The 18,911-nt window shown below is 42.9% G+C and overlaps 1 protein-coding gene across 2 annotated transcripts; it reads right to left on the bottom strand.

Annotated features, from left to right (window-relative positions):
• Positions 1-7,465: 7,465 nt before the first annotated feature.
• On the bottom strand, positions 7,466-15,538 carry LOC130373914 (uncharacterized). Of its 2 annotated transcripts, none has more exons than XR_008893560.1 (2): positions 8,185-15,538; positions 7,466-7,901 (listed from the first exon to the last, which is right to left on the bottom strand). XR_008893560.1 is itself a non-coding variant. In XM_056580575.1 (2 exons), the coding sequence occupies exon 2, from the start codon at positions 14,848-14,850 to the stop codon at positions 8,647-8,649; it is 6,204 nt and encodes a 2,067-aa protein (XP_056436550.1). In that variant the 5' UTR covers positions 14,851-15,002; positions 15,286-15,538; the 3' UTR covers positions 7,468-8,646. The 2 variants fall into 2 exon arrangements, 1 of the variants encoding a protein (XP_056436550.1); XM_056580575.1 differs by having other exon boundaries at positions 7,468-15,002; positions 15,286-15,538.
• Positions 15,539-18,911: the final 3,373 nt, after the last annotated feature.

The raw sequence follows: 18,911 nt of genomic DNA, 5'->3' as shown, positions 1-18,911 counted from the left end.
ATAGGCCTTCTCGATAAATGGTAAGCAAAGCAAGGAACGTTACCACTAGCATACTTTGTAACATTCAGAAGCGGGCGTCTTCTTCAGATTACTATAGTTTGCGCGCTTGCAGGTGTGGTGGTGAAATGCAAGCGATACAAAGTTGTGGCTTTTCATGATTAGGCCTTCACGTTACTGGGCTGTTTATAGGATATATATATATCCCCTTATTTGAACCATGGTTTTGTCGCATTATTGACATATTGACGGCAACTGCGTAAAATAGGCATCCAGATATTCGAATAGTTCGAATACGTGATTTTTTTCCAAACGAATATTCGAATGTCATTTTTGAGCAATTTTGACAGCCCTACAAAGGAGCCCGATTTATTTATTTCTATGTTAGTTTCAGGGTACTCACTCGTGGTTTATCAATCAAACCTGTTTGAAGAATAAACTTTTGTGGAGTTGAATTGTCCTCTGGCTCTCGATCAGTGTCCTGAACTGCTACGTTTTTCGGGTATTCGTTCCTTGGGCATTGCTATTTATCTGAAAAAAAAATCTATACGATCTCTCAGATCATATTAATACAACTCAGCAGTAAATCTATTACAATCGCATTCAAATACATTTCGAATTTCGGGACGGCGTAAAACTGCTTCTCCAGCGCTGTGGAAAGAAGAAGGGTCTACAAGAGGTTGTAGACAACATGAAAGCAAAGCATGGAAAGAAAGGATAGAAATACGGCGCGAAAAATACATAACATAACAATTGGGATGAGACACAACGATGTTCTTTATATATTTTTTCTTTTCACAACCGAGGGGGGCCTATTCCCTCAGTTGTTTCAGTGCCATACTTACCTGCTGGCACTGTTTGCGTCCGTAAAGGCCGGACGTTATTTTTCTACTATATTTAGTTTTACCACTCGTCCACTTTTCTGAAAAAAGATAAGTTTAGTAACATGACAAGAAAAGTTGAACAGTGTTTAAATCAAATTTTTCGCCGTCGTTGGTGTCTTTAGGTTGGGAGGCTCCTCTATTTTATGTACATTTCATTCAGGTTCAAACAACATGAGGCCACTCAATTCATCCTACTTGGTTTTCCTGCGGGTGCAATCATCAGCCCTATTTGAAATAGATCTCTGTCTATTCATCATACCTTTGAACCGTTTCTGTCAGTGCAGAAACGGTGCAAAGGTCCGGGTCAAAATTAAATAACTTCTTCCCGTGGGTGCAATTATCAGCCCTATTTGAAATAGATCTCTATCTATTCATCATACCAGTGAAAGGTCTGTCAGTACAGAAACGTTCAAAGGTCCGAGGTCAGAATTGCATAACTTCCGAGGGACGTACATTACCCATTCATGTGAGGTCCAAGCAAATGCATTCACTGGTTGGCCGTATGTGGGGTCCCAAACTGTTTTATTACTGGGCTTACTGAATGGGTTCTACTTGGGATGCACATTCATTTGTAACACACCAACGTAACTCTTGTAATGTACGTAGTTCTTAGGAGGGTTGCTACCCTTACTGAGAGTAATCAAAACGTTCTCCGCCAACATTCCTGCATTCGTCACATAACAAGAGTTAATCTGCAGAGCGAAATCTTGCTAACGATTCGCACGGCACAAGCTTTCCATTCGTAGTAACAGTCTACTACTGGCCGATCATTGATGCCTACGTAGTACGGATTATCAATTCGTAGGGATTCCTAATTCTTGGATATTTTAGCAAAAAATATCAGACAGAGCCTCCGCCTAAATAAGAATTTAAATGAAACCTCATGCTTTTAGATCGATTTTCCCGTGGGTGCAATCATCAGCCCTATTTGAAATAGATCTCTGTCTATTCATCATACCTTTGAACCGTTTCTGTCAGTGCAGAAACGGTGCAAAGGTCCGGGTCAAAATTAAATAACTTCTTCCCGTGGGTGCAATTATCAGCCCTATTTGAAATAGATCTCTATCTATTCATCATACCAAAGGCAGGCAACTATGTCCACTTATCCACTCTTTAGCTGAATAGTTGTTTTAGTGCTAATCGCCTCCAAAGGTCCAGGTCAGATCCTAATCACATGTGTTTATCTATTTTCCAAATTCCGGATCCCGTCAGAGGGTCAGAATGGCAAGATAGTCATTCAAAAGAAACATAACTTACCAGTCTGATGATCTCATATTGGGATCCTGCCGACAACGCCATTTGATGAAGAGAAAGTTCTCTCACGGACACGTCGGACAGCGAAATATTTGATTTAATCTTAAGGCATGATCATGGGAAAAGTACTGGCAGCAAAAGTTACCAAGAACACATTCGATGAAACAATAGGTGAACAACATTCTTATAGGGAACGTTTCCATTGTGGGTAGGGAGTGGGAGTGACCTAAGGCCAAGTTAATTTGCAATACAACGGGTGGTTATTGGACATGTCTGCAGGTTTGCAAGACATGGTGGCTGTAAATAGTTTACACAACAAAGAAGTCAGTCGATTGGCCTGGTCACAAAACCAGACTTACTGGTTCCAGTGGGAACTTGAATACGAATTAACTTAACCTCTCTCAGTTTTAAGAGAGGAAGGGATTTGTTTTAAGTTACAGGGAGAATGTATACAGTTTCTTCTAATGTAATAATTATATAAACAAGGTTAATATAATTTGTATGTGATTGTATATTTATAGTTATGATTGATATTTCCACGACAGGGAGAGAGGATGCACGGTCCATTATACCTTCGAGCCTCCGTCGATCCCGACCCCGGTATTCAAGGCCTCTGCGGCCTCTGGGTGGTGACGGTGGGTGCCAGGCCCTCGATGCTGAGTCGGCCCGGCTGGTTCCACACTGCAGGTGGTTCTTCTGCGCTGTAGTATGGCATCGGTGTCTTGGCGGTGAGAATAAGCCGTCTTCATTGCTCAATGGACATTGCCAATCATCTGTCTGATGAAAATGAGGCCTATCTCGTGGCGAATGGAAAAAACCACGGCGTCCATTATCGCGCGTTCTAGTTCTATCGCTCATATTGTTGGAGCGGAAAAAAAGGATAAAAGTAGTTGTTGTATCCTTGAATAAAGATTTGCTATTACCAGAATTGATGATAGGATTCCTTGTGTTATAATTGTAAAATATTTATTGTATTTTTACAAAGAATATACATTCGACGTTTCGACCTAATCGGGTCTTCTTCAGGAATGGCAGTACAAGGTCATTACAACAAGTAATAGCATGTCCACGTGACCTCCCAGAAGATGCAACTTCCTGTGTTGTCGGAGATCATCATGTAATAACATATAATAGAGAATTGGAGATGAACCGCTCAAAAAAGCATATCGTGTAAAATAGTATTATTTAAGGTCCATTTATATAAACATACATAGTCGAGTATTAATATATATTCTCAAATAAAACAATAAAACATGGTCCCCGTACATTTGAACGGAACATTGTGATAAAATAGCGCCTCCTAGTGGTATGAAATCAAGTAGTACATGAAAGTAATCTCCATTTCTATAAGTGGTAGTATTATTAACAGTATTGCAAAACCAAGGGTCCAATTGGACTTTATTTGAAGGACATAATCAAACCATGTAATTGTTGTAATGTTATAAATATATAGTTTCTTAAGGTAAGTAACACAGTTGGGTTATAATACGTTATAAGAAATGCTAGGTTAAGGTTAGGATAGTAGATGGTATAGGTTAAGATGGAGAATGTGGCACATGTAGTTTTTTTTAGGTAAGTGTAGTTGTTTATTAGAATGGGTTATAAGGTGTTCCAATGTGTGAGAAATTGCTAGGTTAAGGTTAGGATAGTTGATGGTATGGGTTAAGATGAAGAGTGTGGACTATGTAGTTTTTTTTTAAGGTAAGTGTAGTTGTTTATTAGAATGGGTTATAAGGTGTTCCAATGTGTGAAGAATTACTAGGTTAAGGTTAGGATAGTGGATGGTATGGGTTAAGATGTGGAATATGTAGTTTTTTTTAAGGTAAGTATAATTGTTTGTTAAGATGGGTTATAAGGTGTTCCAATGTGTGATGGTTAAGATTAGGCATGAGTAGTACCAGATTATTGTTAAGGTTAATGTAGTGTATAAGGTAAGTAAATATAGTAGTTTCTTAAACAGTTGTTAATTGTTGTCCCTCCAACAGAGTTGGGGAATGGAGAGGATGAGCTCCTGAAGGACTATAATTATGATCCGGGATACGTTTACGTGTAGTAAAGGGATGTGCAGTTACCAAGTAGGAATAACCAGGCACCGAGCGGTGATGTTCAGGCTGCTCGCCATCGGACAGGTCACCTGAATCCGAAGAATCTGTAAATAGAAAAGGGGGGCCCCTCTTGACAGGTGAAGTAGAATTATAGATGGGAGAAGAAGAAGAATCAGAGGGTTCCGGTGATGCCTCGGTCAGCTGATGCTCCGGGTCTGGTGGTCCGCTGGCGTCCTCTGGTGGTCTCTCACTTGATGTGTCCCTGGTCCCCACAGGCCCTGTCACCCCTATAAGGGGGACGCCCTGCGTAGCCCGGTACCGTGTTGTGGTCGACGGGGTCCTTGCTCGTCTAGGCCGTGGGTGGGGTGGGTCTCTCTCCGTCTCAGATATGGCTGTAATTTGTGCCCTTGCTGCTGCGATGGTGGCTTCGGCAATACGCGGGAGGCCTCTCTGGGTCCATCTGACCGCGGTCTCGAAGGCTTCTGTCCAGTCGTGCGTCAGTCGGTCGGGGAGACCCTCCAAGCATTCTTCTACGACATCCTCGTAATGGCTCTTGAGGATGGAGCATACTGAATGGCCCCAAGCAATGGCCGCTCCTTCGATCAGGAGACGTGTAGACGGCGTAGGGGCAGCGGGTTTTATCATGGAGGACAGCGTGTCCACCATCTTGGAGATAGCGCGAGGTGCGGAGCCCTCGGTCCTTCGTGATAATTGTATTGAATGATGTGACTCCTTGATAAAGGCGTATATACTCGTCACCAACAACTTGAAATCTGGATTAGCGGGAATATATTTGACCTCGTAACCGACTGTAGTCCGGTCCGGGTATGAAATGGCGTCCGCATCTGATTTAGTATAGAAACGGGGGTCGTGACGTCGGGAAGCCCTCGGGTTAGGCACTGGCTGAGTTAGTTTGATATGGTAATCTCTCCGGTAAGGGAGAGAGGATGCACGGTCCATTATACCTTCGAGCCTCCGTCGATCCCGACCCCGGTATTCAAGGCCTCTGCGGCCTCTGGGTGGTGACGGTGGGTGCCAGGCCCTCGATGCTGAGTCGGCCCGGCTGGTTCCACACTGCAGGTGGTTCTTCTGCGCTGTAGTATGGCATCGGTGTCTTGGCGGTGAGAATAAGCCGTCTTCATTGCTCAATGGACATTGCCAATCATCTGTCTGATGAAAATGAGGCCTATCTCGTGGCGAATGGAAAAAACCACGGCGTCCATTATCGCGCGTTCTAGTTCTATCGCTCATATTGTTGGAGCGGAAAAAAGGATAAAAGTAGTTGTTGTATCCTTGAATAAAGATTTGCTATTACCAGAATTGATGATAGGATTCCTTGTGTTATAATTGTAAAATATTTATTGTATTTTTACAAAGAATATACATTCGACGTTTCGACCTAATCGGGTCTTCTTCAGGAATGGCAGTACAAGGTCATTACAACAAGTAATAGCATGTCCACGTGACCTCCCAGAAGATGCAACTTCCTGTGTTGTCGGAGATCATCATGTAATAACATATAATAGAGAATTGGAGATGAACCGCTCAAAAAAGCATATTGTGTAAAATAGTATTATTTAAGGTCCATTTATATAAACATACATAGTCGAGTATTAATATATATTCTCAAATAAAACAATAAAACATGGTCCCCGTACATTTGAACGGAACATTGTGATAAAATAGCGCCTCCTAGTGGTATGAAATCAAGTAGTACATGAAAGTAATCTCCATTTCTATAAGTGGTAGTATTATTAACAGTATTGCAAAACCAAGGGTCCAATTGGACTTTATTTGAAGGACATAATCAAACCATGTAATTGTTGTAATGTTATAAATATATAGTTTCTTAAGGTAAGTAACACAGTTGGGTTATAATACGTTATAAGAATTGCTAGGTTAAGGTTAGGATAGTAGATGGTATAGGTTAAGATGGAGAATGTGGCATATGTAGTTTTTTTTAGGTAAGTGTAGTTGTTTATTAGAATGGGTTATAAGGTGTTCCAATGTGTGAGAAATTGCTAGGTTAAGGTTAGGATAGTTGATGGTATGGGTTAAGATGAAGAGTGTGGACTATGTAGTTTTTTTTTAAGGTAAGTGTAGTTGTTTATTAGAATGGGTTATAAGGTGTTCCAATGTGTGAAGAATTACTAGGTTAAGGTTAGGATAGTGGATGGTATGGGTTAAGATGTGGAATATGTAGTTTTTTTTAAGGTAAGTATAATTGTTTGTTAAGATGGGTTATAAGGTGTTCCAATGTGTGATGGTTAAGATTAGGCATGAGTAGTACCAGATTATTGTTAAGGTTAATGTAGTGTATAAGGTAAGTAAATATAGTAGTTTCTTAAACCAGGGGTTTTCAAAGTGTGAGAGAGTGAGCCCCCCCTCAGAGAAAAAAATTCAGCTGAGCCCCCCCCCCCCCCCCAATTTTTTTTTCTAAATACCTGTGTTTTGAAAGCTATTTTAATTATTTTACACATTTCAAACATCTCCGATCATAATTTTAAAACATTTGGAACATATTTTTGAAACATTTGAAACAAATTTTTTAACATATTTTTTTAAACATATTTCTGAAACATTACATCTTTTTGCGTTTTTAAACAACAAAATGTAACAACTTTATCTAAGCATGTTTTAGCTTAACCTTTTTTAAATACATTTGAACATCTTAATCTGTGTAAACTGCCAGTTTACAGATTCATTCAGGGTCCCCGACTCTGAATTTTCGAATCAGATCTGCCTTTTCAGTCCAGAGATTCGACTATTCGGCGGGGTTTGTTTACCGGCGTTGCTATGGTGACCTCAATTATTATAACCAACTGAAAACGACGCCGGTTTGAAACTAAAACTGTGATTCTGAAAAAGTATAAATGCTATCAAAATTCCGTTTAGATAGTATTGAAGATACAAGTGTGTAGATTTGTTTAATGGTTTGAACGATGGTAAACGGTTTGAAAAAGAAATGAGTTACGAATGTCTAGAAGTAGGTGTATCAGAATGGGCTGACGTCCTCAATGAAAACAGCTGAAAACGAAGCAGTATGAAACTAAAACTGTGATTCTGAAGACATTTTAAATGATATCGAAATTCTGTTTCGATATTATTGAAGATACAAGTGTGTAGATTTGTTAAATGGTTTGCACGAAGATAAACGGTTGAAAATTGATTTAGTTATGTTACTTCTACAGTTGAAGTACGACTGATGATTTGAATCATCGTCTTTCAGGGTTAGGTGATAGGGTAATGGTTGGGGTAGACTGTGTGGTCGCAGTTGCAGCTGGCCTATTGTACCGTGTGTGAGGTGTGGTCTAGGTGTGGGTGAGATGTGTGGTGAATGTAACTAGTTTTAGGATGACCGTGTAAGAGGAGGCACCTAGTGATTGTATGTGTGAAATGGATGTATAATAAATGTGCATCTGTTGATTGTGTGTGTAGTAAATAAGGAGTGGGTGTAATGCATGTGTAAAAACTGGTGAATGTGTAATAGGTGTGTTGTGAATAATGAATGTGTAAGAGGTGTAATAGGTGTAGCTTGTGTGTGATGTGTGCGGATGATAGATAATATGAAGGAGGGGAATGTGGTGAATGTGTAATGGTAGTGGTTATAGTGTGGGTGTGTGATGGTTTGGGAGTTATAATTCCCTCAGTACAAACGACAGCAACGAGTTTCCTTTTTGTTTACTGGCAGGATTTATTTGGTTCATCCAGACCGTGAAAACTGTAATCAAAAAACATAATACACAAATACAATAATCACTAGTCAAAATAATAACAAGCCATACAGTAATATCCCAACATTGTCCTGGTAATGTCGTCACTTTCAATTAGGCTACTGTATACACAATACACCTTGGTTACATATAATACAACAAAACACAAAGACCAATCTAACTAAGCCCAACATGTGTTAGCCCTTAACGGTGTTAGCCCTTAGCTGTATAAAAACAATTTAATACAAACAAGAACAGAAAACACACACAAAAAACGTCAGCAAAACATACCTTAGTAGCTGCATTGCAAGAGGAAAGTTGTGTAGCTTGGCATTACTCTGTAGGATTGTTTATCTTGATGCTAAGAGCTATTTTGCAGATGCATCAGCACTGAAAAACATGTACTAAATAAGCGGACTTTTTTGATGAGTGTTACGCTAAAGTATGTCCTGACGGAAACGGGCGATACAAAAACAAAGGTTCCGCCTTAGAGAACTTTGGTTCCTACCAAAATAAATAACTCAGAAATACCGCGCTGACTGACACAGAGGCAGTTACACTCCCACCAAAACATATCACATGTATATGATTTTCTTCAACTATTGAGAGACAACATACTGCGTAGAAAGGATAAACAAAAAAAAACTAAACTTCAGTCCTTGGCTTCCCCAGAGAACGATCACCATGACTGCACCTGTAGTGAGACAGATAGAGAGAGAGAGGGGAGGAAAAGAAAGAGAGAGGTCGGAGTCTTCAGTCTGCTTCCATCAGCGTCACCGTCTTATGGATGGGCCTTTCCAGGTGGACAGGTTTGGAGATACGCTTTCCTTTCTCATCAAGGGTTGAGTCGCTGATGAGCAACTTGAGTCTTCGCACCTTCCCATCCTTTCCTGGGTACACTTCGATAACCTTTGCCATCCTCCACTGGTTACGTGGTGTAGTATCATCTTGCAGGAGTACAACATCGCCGACCTTTGCATTCCTGCGATCTTTGGTCCACTTCTGTCTCCGTTGGAGGCTCAGGAGGTACTCCTTCTTCCATCTTGTCCAAAAGTGGTTGGATAAGAATTGAACTCGACGCCATCTCTTGCGTAGGTATAGATCTTCCTTGACGAACTTCCCAGGAGGTGGAGCGAGTATCGTGGACTTCATGGTCAAAATGTGGTTTGGTGTCAGGGGCTCTGGACTGGATGAATCATTTAGACAATCAGTGCTCAGAGGTCTACTGTTCACTATTGCCATGACTTCATACAGGAACGTTCTTAGAGAGGAGCAGTCAAGCTGCGTAGCTGACTGTTCTAGAATGGACGTCAAGACACTTCTTATGGTGCGAATTTGTCTTTCCCAGACGCCACCCATATGACTTGAAGCTGGGGTGTTCATGATGAACTCACATCCAAGCTGCTTGAGCTCTTCCTGATCCATTTCTTTCAATGCTTCAGCAAACTCTCGTCTTGCTCCGACGAAGTTTGTTCCTTGATCACTTCTTATCTGACGTACCTTTCCACGAATGGCGATGAATGAACGCAATGCGTTAATGAAGGCATCCGTGGTCATATCGTCAAGCATCTCAACGTGAACCGCTCTGGAACACATGCAGGTAAGTAACAATCCATAACGCTTTAGCTCTTTCCTTCCTTCCTTTACGTAAAATGGTCCAAAACAGTCCATACCGCAGTAGGTGAATGGAGGAGCTGTTTCCATTCTGTCCTCTGGAAGGTCTGACATTTTCTGCTGTTCAGTGCATCTTCTGAACTTCCTGCACTTAGTGCACTTGTAGATATGGGATGATACAGCCTTGCTGCAGCCCAGTATCCATATGCCATTAGATCGGAGCGCATTCATGGTCATTCCTCGTCCTTGATGGTACACTCTTTCATGATAGTGCTTGACAAGTAAATTTGACACATGACTGTCCTTTGGAAGGACCGCTGGATGCTTCACCTGTGGATGTAGGGCAGCATGAGTTAAGCGGCCTCCAACTCTGAGGACACCTTGGTCATCCAGGAATGGACTTAACCGGTGCAACTTATTGGCTTTGCCCTTGACTGGCGTCTCCTTGTCACTTTGGAGTAACTGTATATCTTGTGAGAAGGTTGCTTCTTGAACCATCTTGATTATTGTCAACTCCGCTTCTCTCCTTTCCTCCAAACTGCAGGCTTCACAGGACTTTGGCTGAAGCCCTTTAATTTCTTTCACATGGCGCTGGAGTCTGGCGATAGCTTTCACCATTTTGGACCAGTCTGAAAACTTGTGTAGGCGATCTAGCAGCGACTTGACTTCTTTCGCCTGGGTGTCGAGAACCTGGACCTTCTTAAGCTCAGGATCGTCATATGTGATCTCTCCCACCTTGACATCTCCACTTGGTAACTCCTTCTGCCAAAGAAAGTCTGGGCCTGTGAACCAGTTAGAGGATACCAGTTGCTCTGCTGTGAGACCTCTTGAGGCGTAGTCTGCTGGATTATCTTCTGAAGCCACATACTTCCATTGTGTAGACTCTGTGCTTTGCTTGATGCGTTCCACACGATTTGCCACAAACACGTGAAATCTTCTGGCTTCATTATTGATGTAACCAAGGACCACTCTTGAATCAGTCCAGAAGACTTCTTGTAGGCATTCTATTTCCAGTTCTTTCTTGAGCATGTCACTGGTGCGGACAGCTACCACTGCTGCTGACAGCTCGAGTCTTGGTATGGTTGTGACCTTAGTAGGAGCGACTCTCGACTTTCCCATTACAAAGGAACAGTGGACTTCACTTGACGTACTCACTGCTCTGAGGTACGAGCACTCTCCATAGCCTGACTCACTGGCATCGGCGAAATGGTGGAGTTCGTAGTGTTGGACCTTGAAGCTTGATGGAACGTAGCATCTTGGAATCTTCACCTCGGCTAGATTTCGCAGGTCTTGAAGCCAGCTTTCCCACAGTGGTCGTAGGTCATCAGGTAAGGTGTCATCCCAACTGAGCTTGTCACGACACATCTGCTGCAGGATCTGCTTTCCCAACAAGATGAACGGTGCCACAAATCCAAGAGGGTCGTAGACTGAAGCGACTGTGGACAGGACTCCTCTTCGAGTAAGTGGATTCTCCTTGACGATTACTCTGAACTGGAACTCATCAGAATCCACGCACCACTGCACACCGAGTGCTCTTTCCATGTGCAGTTCACCCAGTGCCATGTCCTTGTCTTTGGCAGCTGCAGCACATTCTTCTTTTGGGATTGCGTCTAGGACCTTCTTGCTGTTAGAGATAAACTTATGCAGCCGGAGTTTGCCTGTGCTGCAAAGTTCTCTTGCTTCTTTCACCAGTTGGATCGCTTGGTCTTCGGATGCTACACTTGACAATCCATCATCCACGTAGAAGTTCCGTTGAATGAACTTTATGGTGTCGTCACTAAAGTTTCCTTGTCCTTCAGCAGCGACATGCTTCAGCCCATAGTTGGCACAGCCAGGTGACGATGCTGCACCAAACAAGTGGACTTTCATCCGATAGATGGAAGGTTGGCTTTCGAGATCTCCATTGTCCCACCAAAGGAACCGCAGGTAATCTTGGTCTTCTGCCTTAACATGGAACTGGTGAAACATGCGTTCGATGTCACACATGATTGCCACAGGACCTCTTCGGAAGCGATACAGAACTCCCACCAAGGTGTTTGTCAACTCAGGACCCGTCAGGAGGTGGTCGTTCAAGGACGTTCCTTGGTACTTGGCGGAGCAATCGAAGACAACACGTATCTTCCCAGGCTTTTGTGGATGATACACCCCATGATGCGGAATGTACCAAGCAGGAGCTTTGTGGATGTCTTCCTCCGGGACCCTTTCTGCATCTCCGCGTCTTATGGTCTCATCCATGAAGGTCTTGTAGTCTTTGTAGTACTGGTCGTTTCTTCTCAGCCTTCTTTCTAGGCACCTGAGACGATGGATAGCACAGATCTTATTATCAGGTAAGTTAGGTCTTTCTTTCTTGAATGGCAGCGGCATTTCGTAATGACCGTCGCTCTTTAACTTGATGCTCTTTTCCATTTTTGACAGGAACCTTAGATCTTCTTGAGAGATGGGGCTGGTTTCCGACTCTCTTTCAACGAAGTCAGACTCCAGCATCTTGATGACATCTGCAGGTAAGAGAACTTCTTTGATCTGTGTCCTACAGACATAGTGCACTTCCTTTGTGAGGTCTGAAGAGGACGGTAGACCTGGCATCACTTGCTTCACCATGACTTGGTGACTTATTCCAATTGCATCTCCATAGTTGAGACACGGGTTGCCATATCCCACTACACTCCAGCCCAAGTCTGTCTTTTGTGCAAACGGCTGGTGTTCCTCACCAGGCACCACTTGTCTTGGAACGAGGGCTTGGGCACAGTTGTAGCCAATTAACAGGCCGACATCACAGCTTTGCTGAGGAGCGATCTCATCTGCAATGTGTTCAAGATGAGGCCATGCTTTCGCCGTATCTGGTGTGGGAATATGGTCTCTGTTTGCAGGGATAAACTCTCTTGAGTAAGTCACTGGAAGAGTGATTATCTTGTCTGAATAAAAACCTCTAACTTGTAGACCAGCTAGCTTCCGACAGGACACGATTGTGTTTCTTGAAGCCAACGTGGAGAGGTTTAGCTGAACTGGTTCACTCCTAGCATTGAGAGCCTTCGCTGTCTCGTCGAGGATAAAGGTTGTGTCACTTTGTGTATCAAGGAGTGCGTACACCAGAACTTCACGACTTGGTACACTTGTAGATGACACCCACACTGGAATTATTGTGGAGGTATGCGTGTCTCCAACATTCTGGATGACTCTAAGTGCCGTCGCCTCACGTGATGGTCTCTCTGACTGGTCTTGTGACTGTTCATTCTTCCTTTCTTTGTACTCTTCTTTGTCTTTGTCACTGTACCTTGCTCTGTCAGATCTTGTAGACATCCTTTCTTCCTTGGTGCGATCGTCATGAAGACAAGTTGGGTGTCTTCTCTCACAGGTGTCGCAGCTGTCTCTTTCTCTACAATCTCTAGATCGGTGGCCAAATTTGAGACAGCCAAAACACAATTTATTTTCTTGAACAAACTTGATTCGCTCCAAGATTGTCCCTTGCATAAACTTGTAACACCTTTGTAGACTGTGTCCTGCCTTCTCACAGAAGACACAGCTTGTGACGACGACTTTCTCATCTGAGGTGGTTGCTAACACCTTTGCTCCAGGACCTCCGCTCTTTACACACTTGTCTGGAATCCTTTCACTTGGCTTAAGAGCATGAAGAGATGTTATTGGGCTGCAAGCGATTTTAGCTTCACGTGTGAGAAACTTGACAAACTGGCTGAAGCTCGGGAACATGTGAGTGTCTTCTTCTGCTTCTATGACTTTCCTATTCCACCTTGAAGTCACCCAGTCTGGGAGTTTAGAGAGAATTTTCTGGTTCTCGTTGCAATCATTAAGTATTTCAAGACCTCTGATCTGAGACATGGCTGCCTCACAGCAGCGCAGGAAGTCGGCGAGTTCTTGAAGTTCCATACTGCCTTTGGAGCTTATCTTGGGCCACGCGTCGAGCTTCTCTCTGAAGGCCTTGGCGATGAGGAATGGATTGCCGTATCGCTCTTCTAGGATGTCCCATGCTGCATAATATGCTGGCTCTGTGCCAAGTAAAAAGTAGCTCTCTATGGCCCTTTTAGCAGATCCACCCACATACTTGCGTAGATAATATATCTTCTCTTCAGCTGGTATGTTCTTCCTGTCAACGAGCGTCTGAAAGGACACTTTCCAGTCGTTGAATCGGAGTGGGTCACCACTGAACACTGTAGGTTCAGGTAGAGGAATGCGACTCGCACTGATGGCTTCTGCGAGCGCTTTGACGAGAGCTGTTGTGCCATCTTCATATTTGTTTTCTTGCCTTGCTTGTGCTACAGCTGGTGGTGTAGAATGGTGCCGCAGTGGGCTAGTTTGAGGCTTGACTTCTTCTTTCTTCACAGAGACACGATGGAGAAGAACATTTATAGTTTGAGGCTTGACTTCCTCTTCTTTCTTCACAGAGCCACAATGGAGAAGATAATTTATTTCTTCATCTGAGCCGTCGCCCTTAGTTGCCGGACATGAATGTATACTCTGGTCATATACTTGCTGTCGTGCCTCGGCAGCCTTTAGCTTCTTAATAGTCTCCAATCGATCTAGTTCTCTGCGCTTGGCTTCTAGCACTCTTTGTCTCTCTGCATTTTCAGCCTCTTGTTTGGCTTTTAGCTGAGCGGCTTCAACTTCCAGTCTCTGAAGCTCTTTAATATAATGCTCTTGCTCCAGCTGTACTTCTAAGGTGGCTTTGTTGGCAGCAACCTCAGCAGCTGCACTCTTCCTGCTTGCAGAGGAGCACTTAGTGTGGCGAGAGCTAGTGCCTGTCCTTCCTGAGGCTACAGACATTACCTCTTCAATGACTCGATGTTCTTCATGTCTATGACTTGTAGTATGCCTATGGGCTGTAGCTTCCTCCCTTGCATCTATAAGGTCCATTGCATCCTTAACCATCTTCTTTGTTACTGTTTCACAGGTGTCGATTTTGCGACGTGTGTTAAGGTCAGGAACCTCAAGGCGTTTCCAATCGTCATAAACGTCATTTAGACTCCTAGAGGTATTGCGTACTTTAGTAATTTGTCCATCTAGCAGGTCGTCTGAGCACTTTCCACTCAGCGCTTGCTTGGCTTCTTTAGTGGCATCCTTCCACTTCTCATAGCACACACTGAACCGATGTGCAACCTTTATTACTTGCTCATCATGCTGTTCTTGACCCTTTTCCGTCATTCTGCGGACTCTTTGGCCTAATGGTGGCTCTTCTGAGGAAGCGGGGTTGTCCACTATGATGCCTTCAGTCGCTTGTGGCTGCACGGTTGAGCTGTGCTCGTGCACACACTCCGTCTTGTCAGGTGCGTGTGACTCCATGTCTGGGAAATGTACATCTGCAATTGTGTGCTCTTCGCCATTTCGGGACATCTTACTTGCCTTACTGTTGTCATTCACTGCTCTTTGGTGCTGTCTTCGTGAGCAGCTAAGTTTTCACTATAATTCCCTCAGTACAAACGACAGCAACGAGTTTCCTTTTTGTTTACTGGCAGGATTTATTTGGTTCATCCAGACCGTGAAAACTGTAATCAAAAAACATAATACACAAATACAATAATCACTAGTCAAAATAATAACAAGCCATACAGTAATATCCCAACATTGTCCTGGTAATGTCGTCACTTTCAATTAGGCTACTGTATACACAATACACTTTGGTTACATATAATACAACAAAACACAAAGACCAATCTAACTAAGCCCAACATGTGTTAGCCCTTAACGGTGTTAGCCCTTAGCTGTATAAAAACAATTTAATACAAACAAGAACAGAAAACACACACAAAAAACGTCAGCAAAACATACCTTAGTAGCTGCATTGCAAGAGGAAAGTTGTGTAGCTTGGCATTACTCTGTAGGATTGTTTATCTTGATGCTAAGAGCTATTTTGCAGATGCATCAGCACTGAAAAACATGTACTAAATCAGCGGACTTTTTTGATGAGTGTTACGCTAAAGTATGTCCTGACGGAAACGGGCGATACAAAAACAAAGGTTCCGCCTTAGAGAACTTTGGTTCCTACCAAAATAAATAACTCAGAAATACCGCGCTGACTGACACAGAGGCTGTTACAACCTGTATTAGTGATTAAGAGTTTGTGCTATGTTGCTTAATAATCACTGAATATACGCCATATGAAACTATTAAATGTGTTTGTTGAATAAGGCCTTTGGTCTGGGATTGAGTCCTAGAATATTGATTGTTTGTTGAATAAGGCCTTTGGTCTGGGATTGAGTCCTAGAATATTGATTGTTTGTTGAATAAGGCCTTTGGTCTGGGATTGAGTCCTAGAATATTGATTGTTTGTTGAATAAGGCCTTTGGTCTGGGATTGAGTCCTAGAATATTGTTTGTTGAATAAGGCCTTTGAGCTGGGATTGAGTCCTAGAATATTGTAATAGCATGTCATTCAAGTGATTTGTTCATTTTTGCTAGTTTGTCAATGTTGATACGTGTCCTGAATATAACTTAAGACGTCTGGTTTGCTCAGGCTTTTGTTTTACGACTTGTTGGACAAGGAGTGAAACTGTATTTGTATTGAATTACTGGTGAGGTTACATGAATCGCTAGAGTTTTTGTTTGTGCTATGTTGTTTTGATCCCCGCCGAGGAATCAGATATTGTTTTTGATCCCCGCCGAGGAATCACATATATTGTTTTTAATCGAAGAAGGAAAAAGTGTGCCATCATCTGTTGTTGGCATACCGAGCTCCGTGGGAGGCGTCTATTTGTTTCTTTCTAAGCAGCGATTGGTCGCAAGTTTTAGTTACTTTACAGATAGAAAAAGATAGAAAAAATGCCGAAAGGTAAAGGCAGGAAGAAGGAAGAGGAGGAGGAAAAAGATAGCAATCAAAGTCCCAATGCATCCGAACGAAAAGAACAAGATTCTTTTGAAGTGGAGGTTAGAGAGATTGATATTTATTCAATTAGTGAGACTCTGTCTAGATTCTTCAACGACATACATGATTTGCAAGGAACCGAAAATAAACTTCGCATAACATATGAGATAACGATGGACCCCCAAACTAAACGCTGGCCAAAGGAATCGATCTGGATGGTTTTCAAAGACTGGGTCAAGAAGACTAGACGAAGTGAACCAGTTGGGTTGTTACTATTGTCTCAGTGTAAGCGCTACTTTATCAAGCATGTCAGCAACAAAAAGAGAGATGAATTGGAAAAGACCACTGCTCACTATGAAGATGCTCTGGGAAAGACAAGAGAGCAAATCAAACTGCTTGCGGATGAAATTCGTTTGTTAAAGGATGAATTGACTCGGGAGAGAGACCTACACCAGACGCTAGTCAGAGAAGGACTGATAGCGGCCCGCCCCCTCGACTCAGGACCCCAAGGGGGGGTGACCAAGGCAACGGAGGAGGAGCTTTGGGAGTCTATGGTCGCATGTACCCCACACTGCCATCGTGTGGCCCAGATGGGGAATACATCTTCCCTGGTGGTTTACAGGAGTCGGAACACAGTGTTCTTTCAGACATCAACAGCTTTATAGGCGAGTACCCGGTCATCTGCAGTACCCCCCACGTGCCACGGAAGGGAAATCCATCTGCCCCACCTGACTATGCTAATTATGATGCGACCCAGACCCCACAACAATTTCCCCAATTCACCCCTGTCCCACCACATTCCTTTCTTCCACAACAATGTCTACATCCGAACCCCCAGGTACAACAACCCCCCGCGGAGAGGTCTGGAGCAGTGACTAAGAATGAGTCACTCAATGGAGGATTTGATGACAACATACAACCACACATGAAGACCACAGATGAGAAGAAGGAAATAGCCAGGGACCGAGAAAGATTCCCCCAGTCCAACAGGGATAGAGAACGATTCATTCAGTCCGACAGGCATAGAGAATGTAAGGCCCCTCGAAAGATGCACCGGGACCGCTCAAACAAAATGAGGGAACGATGGAAGAAATCACAAGCGCAGAGTGCTGAAGAACTCAGCCGCCTGTGCGATTCAGTGTTAGAAACCAACAATAACACAGACTTGGAATGACACTCGTTAGATTTGGCACGCAAAATTACTGATACGGGGTGAAGAGTAGGGAGTGTTTGAGTGTTTGTTATTTTCATTCCTTTATTTTCACGAGAGGTTAGTCTTCGAAAGATGCTAGGACTTTTGTCACCTTTATCGCCTATTTAAGTGAGAATTCATGTTGGTTCCTTCTTGACACAACTGCTCAGCTCTAGAACATTTTATTTGTTTTGTTTTATTTTTGAACAAAGGTTCACTCATTCATTCATTCACACAAGGTTTATTGAGAACTATGATGACTGATTACTGATAACTGATATAACCATTTTCGAATCAAGCGATTTATTTTTTGTACTGTTTGAGGCTGTGACAATGCCTCCCCCATGACTGATACTGCACTTTTTCTTTGTTTCATGTTTCATCGTACCTGGGAGATCCAGGAGACACGGACACTTGTTGTGTCCTTGGGATGAGTCCTTGAACTGAACTGTGTCTGTGTTTGTCCTGACGCCCTACTACGAACTTTCATCCTCATCCCCCATCACACCTGCGGTGGCCATCAACTTGAAAAGAACTCTGTTGCAACTGCTACTCAAAACCAACTGAGTCATGCAGTATTGTCTGTGATGTTGTTGCGCCAAGCAGAGGGAGGTGTCTGGACAGTCGACTTTCTTGATTCTTTAATTTTTTTATGTTTTGGTTTAATCATGAGTAACCTAATGAGTTTGTTATTTTCTTTATTATAGTGGCCTACACCTGGTTTACTTGTGTATGATTTGAATTTACTTGTCTATTGCCTTTTATGCTTTCTTTCATTGATTTAGTTAATTATTAATGGGTCACCAGAAAATACACTGAATTCTCATTTTGTGGGTGATCTTTAAACTATGTTTAGTATGATCAAGAGGGAGGAATGTAGAATGTTGGTGTATTTTAGTGTCTCTCTATGGTTCACATTTCTAGTCTAGGAACAGGCCAGGGCCTCTGTTATCCCCAACATTCTGCCATTGTTATGTTTCAAAAAGGTTGAACCGACCTGGTCCTCCGGGACATAGCCAGGGCCAGATACCTTATCAAGGCTGAGCCTGAGAGTGCGTCTGTTCACGTGTTATTCATGTATCCCCTTTTTGTATAATACTCGCCCCAACCCTTTGGTTCGACGAGAAGAGGGTTTGACAGCCAAGGAACAAGTCATCAAACGGCTCCTCAATGGGTCCACTATAGATTATTCAACCTAAGTCTGTATCTCGCTGTATTACATCCTGGAATAAACCATCTATTCAACCCTCTGATCCAACCTGTCAAGCTGCTTTGATTTCGACTTCAAGAATTACTACTACGACTGAAAATACACAACGTAGAGTCTGTCCGAACAGTTTAGAAATAAGCTGAAATCTAACACACCATATGTATTTAGGATGAGTTGAACAGGTCAATCTCC

The sequence above is a fragment of the Gadus chalcogrammus genome, chromosome 20 (assembly GCF_026213295.1).
Source record: "Gadus chalcogrammus isolate NIFS_2021 chromosome 20, NIFS_Gcha_1.0, whole genome shotgun sequence".
Lineage (NCBI taxonomy): Eukaryota > Metazoa > Chordata > Actinopteri > Gadiformes > Gadidae > Gadus > Gadus chalcogrammus.
The sequence above is the reverse complement of the archived record's forward strand: the minus strand, read 5'-3'. Positions and strand labels throughout refer to the sequence as shown.

Coding starts and splice junctions, on each gene's coding strand:
- LOC130373914 (XM_056580575.1), bottom strand. CDS start 14,850: ATGTCCCGAAATGGCGAAGAGCACACAATTGCAGATGTACATTTCCCA.